The sequence below is a fragment of the Epargyreus clarus genome, unplaced genomic scaffold (assembly GCF_041222505.1).
Source record: "Epargyreus clarus isolate Ecla_fem2 unplaced genomic scaffold, WU_Ecla_fem_2.2 ptg000014l, whole genome shotgun sequence".
NCBI lineage: Eukaryota > Metazoa > Arthropoda > Insecta > Lepidoptera > Hesperiidae > Epargyreus > Epargyreus clarus.
Window position 1 is genome coordinate 6027651 of NW_027332222.1, and position 19008 is coordinate 6046658.

Genomic DNA, 19008 nt, shown 5'->3' on the forward strand with positions numbered 1-19008 from the left:
GGAAGATAGGGTTAAAATCTCATAACCTAAGAGTCCATAACCCGTAAGACATTAGCAATGTTACACTTCCTCATAAACCGATTCAAAAAATATAACAATGCTAAAAAAATCAAAATAGTGTATTTTTAAAGTGGAATTGATTTTAATTAGTTACTGCCGCCCAGGTACATCTTTAATCATTTTATGTAGAACAGTTTTCTATCTGACGCGATTTACAGATGCTATGCTCCTCCTGAAGGCTAAGACGGTCGGCTCATATGTCAGTCAAACGATTTTACTTTTGTTGAGTTGAATAACTTCAGTTCTTTTGAAAAGAGTACCAGGAGGCTATAACCATAGATAGGTAAAGATTACTCACTCCTAACAAGAAAATGTACCCAGTTTTGAGAATTGAAATAGTTGCGTAAAAAAGTTTTGCCACGTCTCCGTGCTAAAATGTCCCTAAAATATTTGAAATAATTATTTATTTATTATGTAAATTACGCAGTATTAGTTATTTACTCGAAACTTTTCTCTAAAAATGTTTTTATTTGTCAAGAATTCAAAAAAAATAACTTACTAATAAGCCGTTTGTGGCTTCATTCAATTTCAAGGCGGCGAAGTATCTTTACTAATCTATGGCTATAAATAGTAGGTATATGGTCGAAAAAAAAAAAGTGTTTGCACCATAACGTCCACGTGACGTGTAAAGCGACGCCCGTACTAAATACGATTACCCAACTCCTAACGAGCTTCCCTTCCAGCTAGAACCCTAGAGCGCACTTCTTCACTTGAGGGTCGCAAAGAGGAAAATATTTTCTTCAGAACTCCGTACGATGTGCGATTAATGTTGAGAATGTTTTTAAATGTTTTAAATTGAAATAAGCGCATCGTTTATAATTGACGTGCGATAAACATATAAGATTGGATTTGTGGACGATATATATGAGGTCTTACTTTTGAGGTCCTGTTAGACCATATAAGGCCATACACGACTTACATAACAACAGTGTTAGGCGCTGCTGTGTTCCGTTTTGAAGGGTGTGGTAAGGGAGACATACTTATACGAGGCGTTCCAGCTTAGCCCTCAGGGGTAGCGGCGTATCTGTGGGCGACCTCAGGTAGAAATATCTAATCCTACCTGGGGTTGATTACAGATGCCCATGGGCGGCAGTAGTCACTAACCATCAGGTGGACTGCATGCTCGTCTGCTACTCCTATTTTATAAAAAAAAAACACACACACATATGAGGTCCTCTTAGTCGTCAGAAGTGGCAACGCATCTTGAGGTAGAACCAAGACCATGAGTAGCAGTGATCACTTACCATCAAGTTCATTACTAGCGCGTTAGCTACTCCAATTTACAAGCAAACAAGCATGCAGTCCACCTGATGGTAAGTTAATATGGTCGCTGTCCATGTACATCTGTAAACAATTCCATAGACAACAGAGGTTCTACCTAAAGCCTTGAAGGTGGTAGAACCCTTTGTGGTTCGACTCCGGCGGCACCACCGCCACACCTATTTCTGCCTAATAACAGCAGTGTTAGGCGCTGCTGTGTTCCGGTTTGAAGGATGTGGTAAGGGAGACAGACGTTTTAGAGACGTTCCAGCTTAGCCCTCAGGGGTAGCGCCATATTTGTGGACAACCTCAGGTAGGAATATCTAATCCCATCTGGGGTTGACTACAGATGTCCATGGGCGGCAGTAGCCACTTACCATCAGGTGGACAGCATGCTCGTCTGCTACACCTATATTATAAAAAAAGCCTACCTGCAAACCTTATTATATCTAGGTAATTTTATAATGTACCCTTTTGTTAAATAATTTCTAAACATGTTTAATTTATGAGGCTATAAAGGGTCTAAATAAAGTCTACATGAGGGTCTAGGTCCCTCCCTTGTGAATTTTAAATAGTTTCTATTATACCTTGTATGCGACCTACTAGTGATTTATTTTTATACACAGATGTCGGGAAAATATAGTAGATATAACGAGATATAGTATCGTTATTTCGAGATAGGTCAATATCGATTGAGCTAGATATATTCTTAGCTTGTGGGTAAAATTACTAGCACTTTGATTCAGTGTCGCTGATGTCTGAATTTACAATGTTTTTCGACACATTTGTGAAGTTACCAAAATATGACGTAATCACCACAATATTTTAGTATCAAATATAAAACGTTGTTACTTTTAATAATACGCAGAAATACCTCAAAAATATTAAACAAGAACACAGAATCATAATCAAAGTTGTATAAAGAAGAAATAGACGTTATAGTGACGCACCTGACAGTTTGAAAGTGGTAGAACCCTGTGGTTCAACTCCGACGGCACCACCGCCACACATATTTCAGCCTAATAACAGCAGTGTTAAACGCTGCTGTGCTCTGGTTTGAAGGATGGGTTAAGGTACACTTTTCCGTGGTGTTTCAGCTTCTCCTCAGGGATAGCGGCGTATCTACCATCCTATCTGGGGATGATAAGAGATGTCCATGGGCGGTAGTAGCCACGTACCATCATGTAAACTGCATGCTCGTGCAATTTGAATATTATAAAACACCTCAAATAAAAAACACAAATCTCAAATTTTCTCTGGACCTGTACTGTAGTCGTTAATACTTCGAAGATATACTGCATGTGGTGGTGTATATGCAGTACATATCCTAAGTACTAACAACCACTAGAGAGCAGTAGACAGTTTAAGTAGACAGACGTGCAAAGGTGCAGTGCGACGTGTCTAACGACGCAGACTTAGTCATTGGGAATCCCGCTCGAGGACTTCAAAGGGTAGCACGATTGCTAGCTACGTAGCTATAGTTACGTAGGTAGCAATGTTCACACTATGTGAATGTTGTGTTTGAAGTTACATAGTCGAGTATGTAGCTATATCTAAGTACTAGCTGACCCGGCAAACTTTGTACCGCCTCAAAATCTATTTATCATATATATTTCATATAAAATATAGCCTATGTTACTCGTGGATAATGTAGCTTTCGAATGGTGAAAGAATTTTTAAAATCGGTCTAGTAGTTTTTGAGCCTATTCATTACAATCAAACAAAAAAACAAAGTTTTCCTCTTTATAATATTAGTATAGATAAAGCAATGTCTAAGTAAGATTGTTTTACTTAACATATTTGTTATTGTATAACGTTTGTTACCTTTAAGAAAGAAAGAAACATTTTATTCGGATAATTGCAACACAAATAAAATAACAGAAAGGAGACAAAAATTAAATAAATTACATAAAACAAAAGAAAAACGTCTGATAAAGTTATTTAAAAAAAAGAATGTCTGTAAAGTAGCTTTTACCAGCGGTTTCGCTCGCGTTAGTGATCAATAACAATGATTGTTTTTATTCTTCCCTCGGGAAAAGTACCGTTTTCGGGATATAAGATGTCTTATGTCCTTTTCTGGACCCTTGACAACGTGTGTGTGTGTTACAATCAGTGTTGTAGTTAAGGCGTGAAAGCGTATCAAACAAAGAAACAAAACTCACTTTCGAATTTATAATATTATAAGTAATGCGTATAATAAGAAAATAAGTCAAAATAATATAATGTAATGTCTATCCATAATTCAAAAATAACGGTATTTACCTAAATACACCTATATGTTATTGGTACGATGTCAAAGCGTTGATTACTTAATAAATGTTTGTTTATATTAAGGATTGATCGAAAGCTTATTTCGAAGATAAAACTTAATTAAAGCTTTGCGATTCCTGAAATATTTACGCATAATAATAAATATCATAATATTATGATTGAAAAATTTAAAAATGAATATTAATTAAATTATAATTACGTATTGCTTTAAAAGTACTATCATCATAAGTTTAGTTAATATCAAAAAGCACGGAGCGTATTACCAAATTTCTGCAACACTCGTAGTACTGTATAATACCTATCAGACGTAATAGAAATAAAGTACAAAGGACTGCTTATTTCAAAATGAGCTCTTCCTGTACCTACTCCTGAGAATGAGGATATGAAAACAAATAGAGCGTGCAAAAACTAAACTAAACTATAAACTATTATATATATCAAATAATTAATTTAGAATTACTGTTGCATATACATACTTCCAAATGTATTGAAAAACTTCATGAGGTCGATGGCACCATTTTAAAACATTTCTAATTAATTACGTAAAGAAACAACTACGAAACGAAGTAAAATTAGATTTTCTCTGCAGTAAAAGTTAAAAGCCGTCAAAAGCGAGTCTAGCTTTTTATAACTTTTACAGGACACTTTAAATACATTTTATTTAATAATTAAGTAGTTTTATTTCTATTAATCACCCAGTTTCTTGTCTCGGTCCCAGTGGGCGCACTAACGAACTTGATGAATCAACCTCTTACTGTGTTCATTAGTATAATTAAGACCAGCTGTGCTAATGGCTTTGTTACACCTTATATTTATATGTAGGAACGGTGGGACCACAATGTTTAAAAGAAGTATGTGTTTGCGTACGTAAGCTATACGTAAGAGATTTATAAAATAAAAAATAAAGGTATGTGAAGTCTATGTAAAACGCACATGGCCAACGCGATGGACTATGGCCTAATCCTTCTCATTCTGAGAGGAGACCTGTGTCCGGTGGGACAGTAATGGGTTGATGATAATGTGTTTGTCGACTTTGCGTGGTAAAATAGGTGAGTGTAAGATATTTTTAAAGATAAAACTACCATGGTTCGACCAAAGAAGTAGAGGTTGTGTTTCTATGGAAGATGTGAATGCCTGCTGACTTATGAGGCAACTATCTTAGTTCCCGGGTGTAATAATCCTTAAGGAAGTAAGGATCCTTAAGGATAAGTAAGGATTAGCCTTACTAATATTATAAATCCGAAAGTAACTTTGTCTGTCTGTCTGTATGGTTGTCTCTTCTTCACGCCTAAACCACTGAACCGATTTTAATGAAATTTTGTATAAAGATAGTCTGAGACCCGAGAAAGGACATAGGATAGTTTTTATCCCGGAAATCCCACGGGAACTAGGGATGGCGATCTAAGATCGATTAATCGGAGAATCATCATTTGGACCAAAAAAATCGATTATTTTAATCGATATTAGTAAGGATTGAATCGTAAACTTTGCTTTTGATCAAGTGATGACCTTTAGCAACGTTGTTGTCCATGAGCCCACGAAGGTTTCAGAGTTGGTACGACCAATTTTCGCCAGATGGCGCCACTGGTATTCCAATGAAGGTACAAATCTCAGTTTTATGTATGTTAGTATGTCATATTATTTTCTTTTAAACGCGGGCGAAGCCGCGGGCAAAAACTAGTGCGTCTATAATAGCCTGAGGTAGAATCCCTGTTCTATATACAGTTGGTCACATATATCCATTAGCGGCAGTAACTGCTTACCATCAGGTAGATTGAAAGGCCGTTAGCCGCTTCATTCATATAAAGAAGGTGGTAGAACTCTTTGTGGTTTGACGCCGCCACCGCCACACCTATTTCTACATAATAACAGCAGTGTTAGGCGCTGCTGTGTTCCGTTTTGAAGGGTGTGGTAAGGAGACAGACTTTTCCGAGACTTTCCGACAAACTTATACAAAAAAATCCTTAGACAACAATATCTAGAAAATTGCCTAAAACATGATTGCTGCTATTTATGATGGTAATTGTCTCTCTCTTAGTACCGAACGTCGAACAAATGTTTCTTGGTAAACCTAAATGAATATATTAGTTTCTTAATTAATCTGTGCGCTCGTGGCCATTCATCTTTTCTGTTCTTGTCAGGCGAACAAACGAACATTAGTTTTATGTAACAAATGGCAAAATTGCTGGAATTAGACTTAACTGTCAATTAACTTTCTTAACTGCCATCAAAGCTTGAGTAAAACAAAATTATAATTTTTGAGTGAGAGGCCATAGTTCATTACGGTGGCGAAATGCGGTTTGAACTTTGAACATTTTTAAGAATTTTTTAAGATTTCTGACGGGTTTCTTGGGGAAGATTTCGGCGTCAAAAATAGCAAGCATTTGTAAGAAATCATGTGAGCTTCGAAAAATTGGAGATTTGTGCCTGGGATTGGAACCTCTATCTGGAATTTAAAAGGACTTGTCTGTCACTATTATGCTCTACTGTACAAGATAGATATACAAAGAGGTACTTAACTCATATGATTAAGATCTACCTAAGCGTTGCTACTGATAATTAAACGGAATGTCTCATATAAGATATAAACTAGTACTATTCTGTTTCTACGTTCAAGACGCGGAACCGTGTTAGTTTCAGTGCACTATTCTCCGCCAGAGTACTGACCCATAGCCCATTCAAACAGTTAACCCGTTTCTTGCGTCGTCGCTTTGCGATATAAACCGTATTGCTACTAGCTAGTAAAATAAGTACTAAGTGTGTTTGTTAATTAACTGTAATGTAACTGTTATTATAAATTCATAACATATTTACTGTTTGCTTAACGCCCTGTTTTTTTATAATATAGGAGTAGCAGACGAGCATGCAGTCCACCTGATGGTAAGTGACTACTGCCGCCCATGGACATCTGTATTCAACTCCAGATAGGATTAGACATTCCCAGGTCGGCCACAAATTCGCCGCTACCCCTGAGGACTAAGCTGGAACGCCTCTGTAAAGTCTGTCTCCGTTACCACACCCTTCAAACCGGAACACAGCAGCGCCTAACACTGTTGTTATTAGAAATAACGCCGTGTTAAGAAGTTTTCTAAAATTTAATTTAAATTTTCTGGTGTTACAGCAATTAACATTCCTGTTTTGTCTGGGGTCGTTTAAAGATCTAGAAACGTGGTCGACAATGGACAATGGACAATGCTCACCTGCTCGTTTGTTACTATATTGTAAAAAGTAGTGTCAAGGCTTCAACATGACTTTAAAACATATAAACGTTCGGTATATATCCCTACCTGCTAGCTTATTATTTGCCTATCTCCCATCTTAATAATCAATTACTTGCATAAAATTTCACAATTTCTCAAAGGTTTCCTGTAGTTTATACTCGCTCGCATGACTCGGGGCTATAAAACTGTTTGCTGTGGCGGCTAAGCGGTACAAAACCAGTAATTTAACACGTTCCCTGCGGCACAGATTTTTCTGTACTTTCCATTACTGCGTTACGAGTTGTTTTAAACCTCGTCCTATATCCGACATTGTGGCGGCACGAGGCGTGTTAAATCCCACCGCCCGAAGGGGACTAAAATCCTTTTTTTGGCGCCAAATAAGACAAAATCGACGGCTTTTGTCTTGATTATTATTAACAATGAGTTAATTAACCTAAAACTGCCGCCGCCCTTGGTTAAATTCGTTACTTTAGATTCTATGGGTAAAATAAAATGTGGGTCTAATGCACCTCGGACCGCACTGAAAAATGGCAGGTTTCCATATAATTTAGTGATGGGAAAATAAATATCGATTTTATTTTATTGTTTTTATTTATCAACGTTATGGACAGAATGAATACAAAAAGGGGAAAAGTTATGGATGTTTTTCATTGAAACATTTCAGACAATAAGGTTTTTTTGCAAACAGTGCATTCCGTGAGATTTTTTCTTTGGTTTTTTTTGTCTGCCTCACGACATGTCAAGAATGTGCGGAGTTTTTCGTAGCATCCGACACATCTCTTCTTCTTTGGACCCTTATCGAGATGATGTGCTTTCTTTGCAGTGGATTCTGAAAAGTAGGAGCGAGTAGATTAGGGTAAAGAGTATCAATAATGTAGCTACTTAACTTTTGTTTGAACCATAACAGGAAACGTAATTATCTATAATGTAATTTCTTACTATACGGATATACGCCTAGCCTACCAAGTCTCACTACTGGACTTTCACCTAGACAGAGTATATTTGTGACTTACCTGTTTTTGAAATATCTTCCTGTATTCTGATTCTGGCTCAGATTTTTCAACCGGTTTTTCTTCATCTTCCTCCATGATCAACTTTTTTCGGCAACGTTTCGACATGATAATTTTCAACATAAAGACAGCCTCGACTGCGTTGCACAACACTAACCACGTGAAGCTAGCGTGGGGTGCGGTACGAGGTGCGTGGGGAAACGAGGCGTTCCCAACCTCGTTCCGCACTGTGTTAGCATTATTATTTGTTCAGTGCGGTACGAGGTCTAACAAACCCGACATTAGGTTGGTGTACCATAGAACTAGGAATCAGTAGCACATCACAAACATATAGTTATCACTCTCCTACACTGAACCAGACGGAAGTTATGCCTCTCGCACCACAGAGAAGTTAAAGTTTTTTCTTACCGCTATAACGACCAGACATGGACGAGGTGTTTTAAGCCGCGTTCCGCAGCTAACGTGTTAACCCGTAAATGAGTGATCGCGGTCATTATACCGAGCGCTAAAATTATTAATAAAAACATTAATTGGATTTATTTCAACACGCACGAAGCTATAAGGTTTCTTAGTAATAATCAAAGTAAATTTTTCAATAATAAATCTAAGTATTTGTTGGTGATTATAACCTACTTTAAATAAATTACAACCTTAAAACAAGTTAAGTCTTAAAATATTTTTAAAGTCACAATAGACCAGAAAATATAAGTGATAACTAGTAATTGTCCATAAATACTCTTCTGTATTTATAAACTTGGTGAATACATTAATTTTAAATTATTTGCCTGTCGAATGCCAATCGACATTTTTAAACAAAATTGGGCAGATATTTTAGCTGAAGTTAATAACAGGTTTACATATTTACAGATTTATATCCTTGCAGACTTATAAAGGTGGTAGAACCCTTTGTGGTTCGACTCCGGCGGCACCACCGCCACACCTATTTCTACCTAATAACAGCAGTGTTAGGCGCTGCTGTGTTCCGGTTTGAAGGGTGTGGTAAGGGAGACAGACTTTTCCGAGGCATTCCAGCTTAGTCCTCAGGGGTAGCAGCGCATCTGTGGCCGACCTCAGGTAGGAATATCAAATCCTATCTGGGGTTGATTACAGATGTCCATGGGCGGCAGTAGCCACTTACCATCAGGTGGACTGCATGCTCGTCTGCTACACCTATATTATAAAAAAGACATAGAAAACCTTATTTAGACATGCCTACTTTTTTCCTTAGCAAACCTTATAGCATTTCATTCCAAACACAACAATACCACGACACAACAAACGACGCCACTATAAGTAAGTACATTATATAAGGTAAAACTGAAGTGCCTATATAGCGTTACCACACGCAGTGAGCAATAACAATCCCATTGTGAATTGCACACAAACTCAGCGATCCTTAAACACATACACCATCCTTAAAGGTAAGGGTTACACGGTCAATATATATTGTGATACTCATGATTCCATCAATATTTATTTTTGTGTAAACGCGTCAGTCTTTTGACATAACGTCTGGATTTATATAGGCGTATGGTCTTTGGTCCGGCAAACTTTGTACCGCCTCAAAATCTATTTATCAAATATATTTCTTATAAAATATGGCATATGTTACTCGTGGATAATGTAGCTTTCAAATGGTGAAAGAATATTTAAAATCGGTTCAGTAGTGTTTGAGCCTATTCATTACAATCAAACAAACAAACAAAGTTTTCCTCATTATAATATTAGTATAGATATAAAAATAATAAAAAATAAGCTCCCCGCCACTTTAAATGAAACGTACATTTATTTCGCAATGCAATTTTGCCATTGTCATTTTCGGCTACAGTGGGTATGGTTTTTTTTATTTTCCAGTCAATATATATTGATAATGTAATACGAGCTAAATGTTGATAAATATTGAAGCCGGTATGCGATATGCATCGTGATATTTATTGACCGTCTAACTTTTGACAAAGACCTTGAGCATTTGAATAGATTATATTTTTATCTACCATAGTTAAATCATAGATTAGTAAAGATACTTCGCCGCCTTGAAATTGAATGAAGCCACAAACGGTTTATTAGTAAGTTCTTTTTTTGAATTCTTGACAAATAAAATCATTTTTAGAGTAAATTTACGAATAAATAACTAATACTGCGTAATTTACACGATAAATAAATAATTATTTCAAATATTTAAGGGACATTTTAGCACGGAGACATGGCAAAACTTTTTTACGCAACTATTTCAATTCTCAAAACTGGGTACATTTTCTTGTTAGGAGTGAGTAATTTTTACTTATCTATGAGTTAAATAGGTATTATACAAACACGTTTTTAAATGTAAAATCAACTAACAATTATGCTCAATTGAAGATTGGAGTCATGAAAAACTTCAGTCTCATTGAGATAACATCATCATTAGATAACATTGCACGTATTCTATAAATACACACACTTGAATGTACTCGTACGAGTATGAGTGTTATGTATAGGCTATTATTTACAATGTTATCATTCGCGGTGTATCTCGACGGCTAGACACTCAGCTAGTCAGCTAGTCAGTCGTAAATATGTTGTGGGTGTTGTTGTTCGCTTGTGTAGGGATTGTGTGGTGTAGTGATGTGGAGACACGTGTGGTTACCATCAAGCAAGGGGCTATACGAGGCTACAAGTCGCCAGATGGAGACTTCTTTACGTTCCACGGAGTGCCGTACGCCACTGCGCCTACTGGGTCACAGAGATTTCAGGTTATTGTGCAATTGTTATGTCGTTATCTCAACAGTAATATAAGTTTAAATAATACAACAGTGACCTTAACTAATATCGTTTTTGTATTGAAAATATAATTACATATTTTAAAGCTCACTAATGTCCGGTTTCTGAAGTACTTTTATCTGTGGTTTATGTATTTGTTTTCCCTATTGGTCCGATCACTTGAGTAAGTGTGTTTCTGAACATCACATTAGAAGCTAAACGTCGCTTAGTAGCTGAACCTTGAATCACTGTTAAATTGTTTTTGGAAATTCTAAAGCTTTTGTCATAATCTGCCAAGCAAACGAGAAAATTTTGTTAACAAATGGAAGAAAAAAATGTACTCAACGTATTTTATCGTGCTATAGATCGTTCTATATCTATCTAGAACACCGATATTATAGTTACACAGGCTAAAGTACCAAAGATTATTATCTTATAATTATCTCACATAAACAATCAGATAACCTTAGTCATACTACCTATACCTCTAATATACTATGATTTATATAAACGTTATTTGTAAGTCACTATAGTAGATGCTGTTACGGCAAAAATATACCTATAGTTAGTTTTTTATTATGATGTGTTAATTAACATAGAGTTTATCTGTTGTCAATATTATCTTAGAATCATAGTAAAGAAAGCTCTTTCTTTTTAATATGCTTAAAATATATTCAGAATCTGATAACAGCTTTTTGTTTTTTGGAGAACCTTTTTTTCATACACCTTTAGAAAGAGAAGTACTTATCATCAGCATCATCATGTAGCAACTTCACATGGGATTATTGTTATGCTTAATTTGAATTTTATGAATAAACTTATTCTTAATGTACACAAAAATGTAATTAAGTTCATAGAAAAATGTCATTGATTAAGTATAAATCTTTTTTCTATTTCAGGGACCACTACCGCCACCGACGTGGTCGAATATATATGAAGCCGTTGACAAAGGAGTTGTATGTCCACAGATTGATATGTTTAGCACTGTATTTAATAGGCCTCTCGTAGAGAAAGAAGACTGCCTGCTTGCAAACATCTATGTCCCACAAACAGACGAGAAAAAATTACCTGTATTAGTATATGTCCATGGAGGAGCTTATGTTGCAGGATTTGCCGATTTTGCCACGCCGAAACATTTGACTATGGCTAAAAGAGCTATCATAGTAAATTTTAACTACCGCCTAGGTGCACACGGATTTCTTTGCCTGGGTACCAAAGACGTACCTGGAAATGCTGGAATGAAAGATCAGGTAGCACTACTCAGATGGGTGAGAGATAATATTGCCAGTTTCGGGGGTAATCCAGATGACGTCACCATCGCAGGATACAGCGCGGGATCCTCTGCTGTAGACTTGTTACTATTATCAAAAATGGCGAATAATTTATTTAAGAAAGTTATTCCCGAAAGTGGTGCTAACACAGCTGCGTTTAGTATTCAACCAGATCCAGTAGCGGTCGCCAAAAAGTATGCTAAACGCTTAAATTTTAAAAATGTGGACGACCTTCATGCTTTGGAAGAGTTTTATAAAACTGCCTCATACGGTTTACTGACATCTATTAATGTGTTTTATGAACTCGATAGTACTTTTGTGTTTTCGCCTTGTGTCGAACGTGATACTGGCGTTGAAAGGTTCCTCGAAGATAACCCAGTTAATATTCTAAAAAGTGGCAACTATCAGAAGCGTCCTATGCTATATGGATTCGCTAAAATGGAAGGATTGTTACGAATCGATTTATTTCAAACATGGAAAGATGGAATGAATGCTAAGTTTTCCGATTTTCTACCAGCTGATCTACAGTTTAACAGTGAAGATGAAAAAGAAGAAGTAGCGGAGAAAATAAAAAAGTTCTACTTTGGAGATAAACCAGTTGGCGAAGATAACATTCTGGGGTATATTGATTACTTTTCAGATATAATTTTTGCATATTCTACGCTTCGGTCAGTGAAATACCAAGTTGAGGCTGGTAATAAAGAAATTTATCTATACGAGTATGATTATGTGGATGACGACAGTACTCTCGTTCCTTATGCTAATATTCGTGGCGCCAATCATTGTACGCAAACAATAGTTGTACTCGATGGACAAAATTTCACAAAACATGATGAAGGCAATATTTCAGAAGATTTGAAACATATGAAGCGGATGTTAAGGGAAATGTGGCTTAACTTTGTTACGACTGGGTGAGAATAATTAATATTAAATTATTGGTTATAGTAATGTTTAATTTGATATGCTTCACCTAAGACGCCAATTAATTCAGATTTAGAATTTATTTACAAATTGTCTGCTAATTATACTTCTCCTTCCTATTTTTTGTAGTATACTAAAGCCTAAGAAGTTGCAACTACTCTGTCAATCCATTACTGCTTCTCGTATGGGCACGGTTCATCCTAGAGTGAGATGGGTCTGAGTCGTAGGCTAAGTAAGTGGCTACTGCCGCCCATGAACATCTGTAATTAACCTATAGGATTGAATAGTCCTACTTGAGGTCAGCCACAGATGCGCCGCTACTCCTGAGGACTAAGCTGGAACGCCTCGGAAAAGTATGTCTCCCTTACCACATTCTTCACCGGAACACAGCAGCGTATTAATCCTAAGCAATGGATTTTGTTTTCCCTTTGGGAATATTTTATTTATTTTTAAAAAAGGAAGTCATGATTATAAAATTGAAATATGAATCATTCTGATCATTAAAGTAAACTCAAATCAAAATTTCTAATTTCAGTAAGCCGGTTCCCGAAGGATCGTCACTCCCTTCGTGGCCTCCCACGGGTGCGAACGGATCGCCTTACATGGTACTGGACAAAATCCCAGTGCTAAAGAAGAGTCCTATGTTGGAAAAACGGGTGCGTTTCTGGGATGAAATCTACGACAAACATTATCGTTATCCAATCCCGCCGATCGATCCAGCACTACAACGTACCGAACTTTAAATAAGAGTTTTATAACTTTAAAACTATTTAAAAACCACTTTTTAAATTGACATAAAAAAAGATCATTTCTTTGTTTAAATATTGAAATTTAGTATTACTGTATGTGGACAGGTATTATTTATAAATAGTCTGTTACTTTGATAATAAACCTAACAAAATAATTGTATTTTTTTTTTCAAACTGTCCTTCATCTTATTTGGTTTTTTGTTGCATCATTTCCTATTTTACCAAAATATAGTTACTTAATATACAAAAGAATAGTTAAAGAACTATTATATTATTAACGAATTATATTATTATTAACTAACTTCTATGGATTGATACAAAAGCGCAAAGTCTATTGAAAATAAATTCTAAGTATATAGATTACATCGATGTTGATAGCACCAAAGGTTACTTGCACTTGACACCTTGAGAAGCGCTTTATTGATATACAAGTTTTGCCTGCGACTTTGTTCGGATGATTTCGAAATATAATGTTTTTTGTACAACGCCATCTATCAAGCTGACTGAGCAAACCGGTAAACTAAAAGGAGAATGAATATAGTGGACCAAAATGTAACAAATTAAGATATAATCTAAAAAATTGGTCATAATTTTTATTATTAGAAAATTATCAAAACTCAGCTTATTTCTCAATCTGGAAGTGGAGTAATATAAAAAATGGTTTCATTACATAATCGATTACACATTTAATAGATAAGAAGATTCTAGTTAGTTACCACTTTTGTTTAGGTTTTATAGTATTAAGAAGTATGGAGTCTGAAAACAAATTTCGCCAATGCACGCACTTGTCTGTGCACATTTTAATGTACTAAAATATGTTCGTTCGTTAAACTAGTTTGACGGCCTCGACACGCGAAACACAATTTTCTCATCTGCCTTAATTCAAAGTCAAGGTGAAGGTTGGTAAATACCGCGTCTGCTTTATTAGATTATATTGTGGGGCTCTCTAGCGGACTAAGGGGGAGCGAAAGGGGCCCCGGATCCGCGATACAGGGGACCCCAAAACAGTTGCTAAAAATTGTTTTTAACAAAAATACAACCGACTTCTATGTCACTACAAAGTAAACAATAATTGAAATAAATGTTGGTTGAGTACATATTTCTGAAGATGGATCCTAAGTTGGTCCCTATAAATGGGACCAACTTCCAGCTCGTCTCTATACAATAAAAAAAGAATTATTAGAATCGGTCCACTAACGGCGGAGTAATTCGTGTACATACATAAAAAAAATATATATATACCGGCCGAATTGATAACCACCTCCTTTTTGAAGTCGGTTAAAATAGGTCGTCACTGGAATCATACCTACGTATTTGCCTTTGAATAAGTCTACACATTTGTAATTTTGTAAAACTTTTTACAATGGGGGCCTCCATTCAACTTTCCGCCCCGGGCCTCCTGACTTAGTAGGCCACTGGTGAGGCTAGATTTTTTATTATATAGGAGTAGCAGACAAGCATGCAGTTCATCTGATGGTAAGTGGCTACTGCCGCCTATGGACATCTGTAATCAAGCCCAGTTAGGATTATTACCTGAGGTAGACCATACATGCGCCGCTACCCCTAAGGACTAAGCTGAAATGCCTCGAAAAAATATCTCTCTTACCACACCCTTCAGAACCAGAACACAGCAGCGCTTAACACTACTGTTGATAGGCAGAAATAGGTGAGGCGGTGGTGCCGCCGGAGTCGTAGAAGGTGCTCTACCACCTTCAAAATACATACATAGTTGCTCGTATATGATAAAATTTCGCGTCCGATTAGTTATATTGTAAGTCGTTCTCTATTAATCCAGAAGTGAATTGGTTTACATAGTTACCGATAAGTTGACGAGATAATGATATTAGGATTTTATTTATAATAAATGTGTTATCATTTAATCATTACAAGTTGATTATACAATCATTTGCACTGTAATGTTAGGATAAGTCGGTCGTGAATATGTTGTTGTTTTTGCTACTCGTGTGCGTGGGCGGTGCGTGGTGTCAAGGTGACGAACTGGAGTCACGTGAGGTGACCATCCAGCAAGGAAAAGTTCGAGGCTACAAACACCCTGATGGAGACTTCTTCGTGTTCCACAGCATACCGTACGCCACCGCGCCTACTGGCTCGCAGAGATTCCAGGTTAATTATGTTTTAATACTTTTATTTGTACTTTTTGGGGTTCCGTACCCAAAGGGTGAAAATTACTAAGCCTGCCCTGTCTGTCCGTCTGTCAAAGAGCTATATCTTCTGAACCGTAATAGATAGAAACTTGTTTATTTTTACAGAGTATGGCCGTGGAGACTGTCCTTATTACATATACGTGGCAGCTATAACAAAAATACCAAACATATATAAAAAACTTTATAATAAATGGAGGTCGCAATACAAGAAACTGCTATTCGTTATTACGAAAATTTTAACTGTCTACTTATTGGTAGACAGTCAACATTTTCACAATGCATTTGTATCAATGGCTGCTATATTAACAAATACGAAAAATAAAAAAATATGAACAGTTTGGTGGTACGGAACCTTGCGTACGCGAATTCGACTTGCACTTGAACAATTATTTTGTGTTGAACTGTAAAAAGTTCACGGTAATGATTTCTACATCATGGCAGCGTACCCTATATACTTTTATATACTAATATATAAGACTGTAGTCAGGCAACAAAAACATAACGTGTAATATTTACCCCTAATCTCTCTATCATCGATCACGGCCACACTAATTCATCTAGATAAATGTCAATTTCTTCCATAGCTAATATTGTAGAGAAGGAAACAAAAATTGTACATTTTCATATCGCAGTTTTCAGCACTATTTGGCATTAATATTATTTGCCTCGTTTATATATCTAACGTAATTTTATATATTATATACGAGTATGTACTTCATCTAATAGTATCATTACGATTTACTTTTTTGCATTTTTATGTTAGTTTTTTTTTATAATATTGCAGTAGCACACGAGCATGCAGTCCACCTGATGGTAAGTGGCTATTGCCGCCTATGGACATCCGTAATCAACCCCAGCTAGAGATATTCCTACCTGAGGTCGGCCACAGATGCGCCGCTACCCCTGAGGACTAAGCTGGAATGCCTCGGAAAAGTCTGTCTCCCTTACCACACCCTTCAAACCGGAACACAGCAGCGCCTAACACTGCTGTTATTAGGCAGAAATAGGTGTGGCGGTGGTGCCGCCGGAGTCGAACCACAAAGGGTTCTACCACCTTCAACTCTTCATCACTCTTGTATAAAATATAATAAATATGTACTATGGATTTATACGAATGGATTATTTGAACTGTCACACAAATCGTACCATTTGTGTGATAAATAATATTTAATAATCACTATACTTTATCATGCTTATATTATACAAATGAACATAACATGAAATAACATATTTACTGACCTATTAATATTATTTCTATTTTTTCCATTCCAGGCTCCACTACCACCACCTGTATGGCTTGATACATATGAAGCAGTGGACAGAGGAATTGTATGTCCACAACATGATTATTTTGGTATTGTTTTTAACCACAACAAAGAATCACAAGAAAACTGTCTCTATACAAATGTTTATGTTCCCAAAACTAAAGAGAAAAAATTACCCGTGTTAGTCTACGTGCATGGAGGAGGGTACCAGATAGGATATGGTGATCTTGTAACACCGAGGCACTTGGCTATGACTAAAAGGGCTATAATCGTAAACTTCAACTACCGCCTAGGTGCACACGGATTTCTTTGTCTCGGTACCAAGGACGTACCAGGCAATGCAGGAATGAAAGATCAGGTAGCACTACTCAGATGGGTACAAGATAACATCGCCAGTTTTGGTGGTAATCCTGATGACGTCACGATCGCAGGATACAGCGCAGGATCTTCCTCTGTAGATTTGTTAATGTTATCTAAAATGGCTAAGAACTTATTCAAAAAAGTGATTCCTGAGAGCGGAGCGAATACAGCTGCATTCAGTGTTCAAGTAGACGCGGTTAGTATTGCTAAAAAATATGCAAAACGGCTAGATTTCACTGACGTCGACGATATTTATGCTTTAGAAAAGTTTTATAAGACTGTATCGTATGATTCATTGGTTTCGATAGATTTGATGAGTGATGAAGATAGCTCGTTTTCGTTCACACCCTGTGTTGAGCGAGACACTGGCGTTGAGAGATTCCTTGATGATAATCCAGTTAACATCCTCAAAAGTGGAAACTACGAGAAACTTCCTATGTTATACGGATTTGCTAATATGGAGGGAATGTTTAGACTCAACTTATTTGCAGTGTGGAAAGATGACATGAACGCTAGGTTTTCAGATTTCTTGCCGGCTGACCTACAATTTGAAAGTGAAAAAGAAAAAAAAACCGTTGCAGCAAAAGTTAAAAAGTTTTATTTTAAAGGGAAGCCGATCAGCAGTGATAACATAATGGGATATGTCGATTATTATTCCGATATTTTATTTATGTATCCAACAGTCAGATCGGTTAGACTTCAAGTAGAGGCTGGTAACAATCAGATATACTTGTATGAGTACGCATATGTGGACGATGATAGTCCAGTTGTTCCATACACTAATATTCGTGGTGCTAACCATTGCGCCCAGACAATGGTTATACACGATGGGCTTAATCTCACTCATGTCGACGAAGCCGTTATTTCAAAGGATATGAAAAATATGAAGAACATGCTTAGGGATATGTGGCTGAACTTTGTTTCAACTGGGTAAGAAACATTATAGTAGTTTAATAGGCATTATTAGTGTATTTACAAGGTCAGTGCTAAGGACATTAAAGATAAGATACAGTAACTCTATATCCAAGAAATAAAAGCAACAATTAATAAAATTATCAAATAAGACGGTTACCCTAATAACGCCTAGTCTTTAAGTATAAGCCAACACAAACTAGGTACAACTATTATACTAACCAATATTAATGTGGTAAAATTCCTTTTAAAAAATTCTAAAGTAAATGTTCTTTTTCAGGAAACCAGTTCCTGAGGGATCGTCATATCCCTCGTGGCCTCCCACAAGCGCGAACGCATCACCTTACATGGTACTTGACAAATCTCCGAAGCTGATAAACAGTCCTATGCTAGAAAAACGAATGCGATTCTGGGATGAAATTTATAGCAAATACTACCGTTATCCAGTACCACCGAGCGATCCAGTACCACCGAGCGATCCAGCACCAAAACATACAGAGCTTTAAAATGTTTTTTAAGAATTTTCCAAAACATTTCTCTTTAAAACTACTTTTACAGTAAACATTAGTTGGTCAAGTTCTTTTTTATTTTATGAAATCATTTTTTACAATCGCACACTCAAACAATGCTACTAAATTAAACAAATTTATTTTCATATCTTTAGTACATTCTAAAATAGATATGAAAAAGAATATTACAAAGATTCCGTGATTTATTTATCCTCTATCTTACATATCTATTTTCAGATTTAGATTGTAGATATTTTTAACTTCATACTACCTATATTATTTTTATGTGATGCTT

The 19008-nt window shown here is 36.3% G+C and overlaps 2 protein-coding genes across 2 annotated transcripts in view; both read left to right on the forward strand.

Moving 5' to 3' along the window:
• CTL16 (C-type lectin 16) overlaps window positions 1–19008 on the forward strand; it is a 445139-nt gene that overhangs the window by 247802 nt on the left and 178329 nt on the right. The window lies entirely within an intron of this gene.
• Window positions 10364–18710, forward strand: LOC140747292 (uncharacterized). Its single transcript, XM_073079622.1, has 6 exons — window positions 10364–10554; window positions 11461–12743; window positions 13289–13389; window positions 15493–15626; window positions 16940–18222; window positions 18485–18710. The coding sequence occupies exons 1-6, from the start codon at window positions 10378–10380 to the stop codon at window positions 18708–18710; spliced, it is 3204 nt and encodes a 1067-aa protein (XP_072935723.1). The 5' UTR covers window positions 10364–10377.

Bases quoted from the DNA above. Each gene is read 5' to 3' on its own strand.
- LOC140747292 (XM_073079622.1), top strand. From the start codon at position 10,378: ATGTTGTGGGTGTTGTTGTTCGCTTGTGTAGGGATTGTGTGGTGTAGT. The intron at 10,555-11,460 runs GTTATTGTGCAA...TTTCTATTTCAG, and splicing joins CTGGGTCACAGAGATTTCAG to GGACCACTACCGCCACCGAC. The intron at 12,744-13,288 runs GTGAGAATAATT...TTCTAATTTCAG, and splicing joins CTTAACTTTGTTACGACTGG to TAAGCCGGTTCCCGAAGGAT.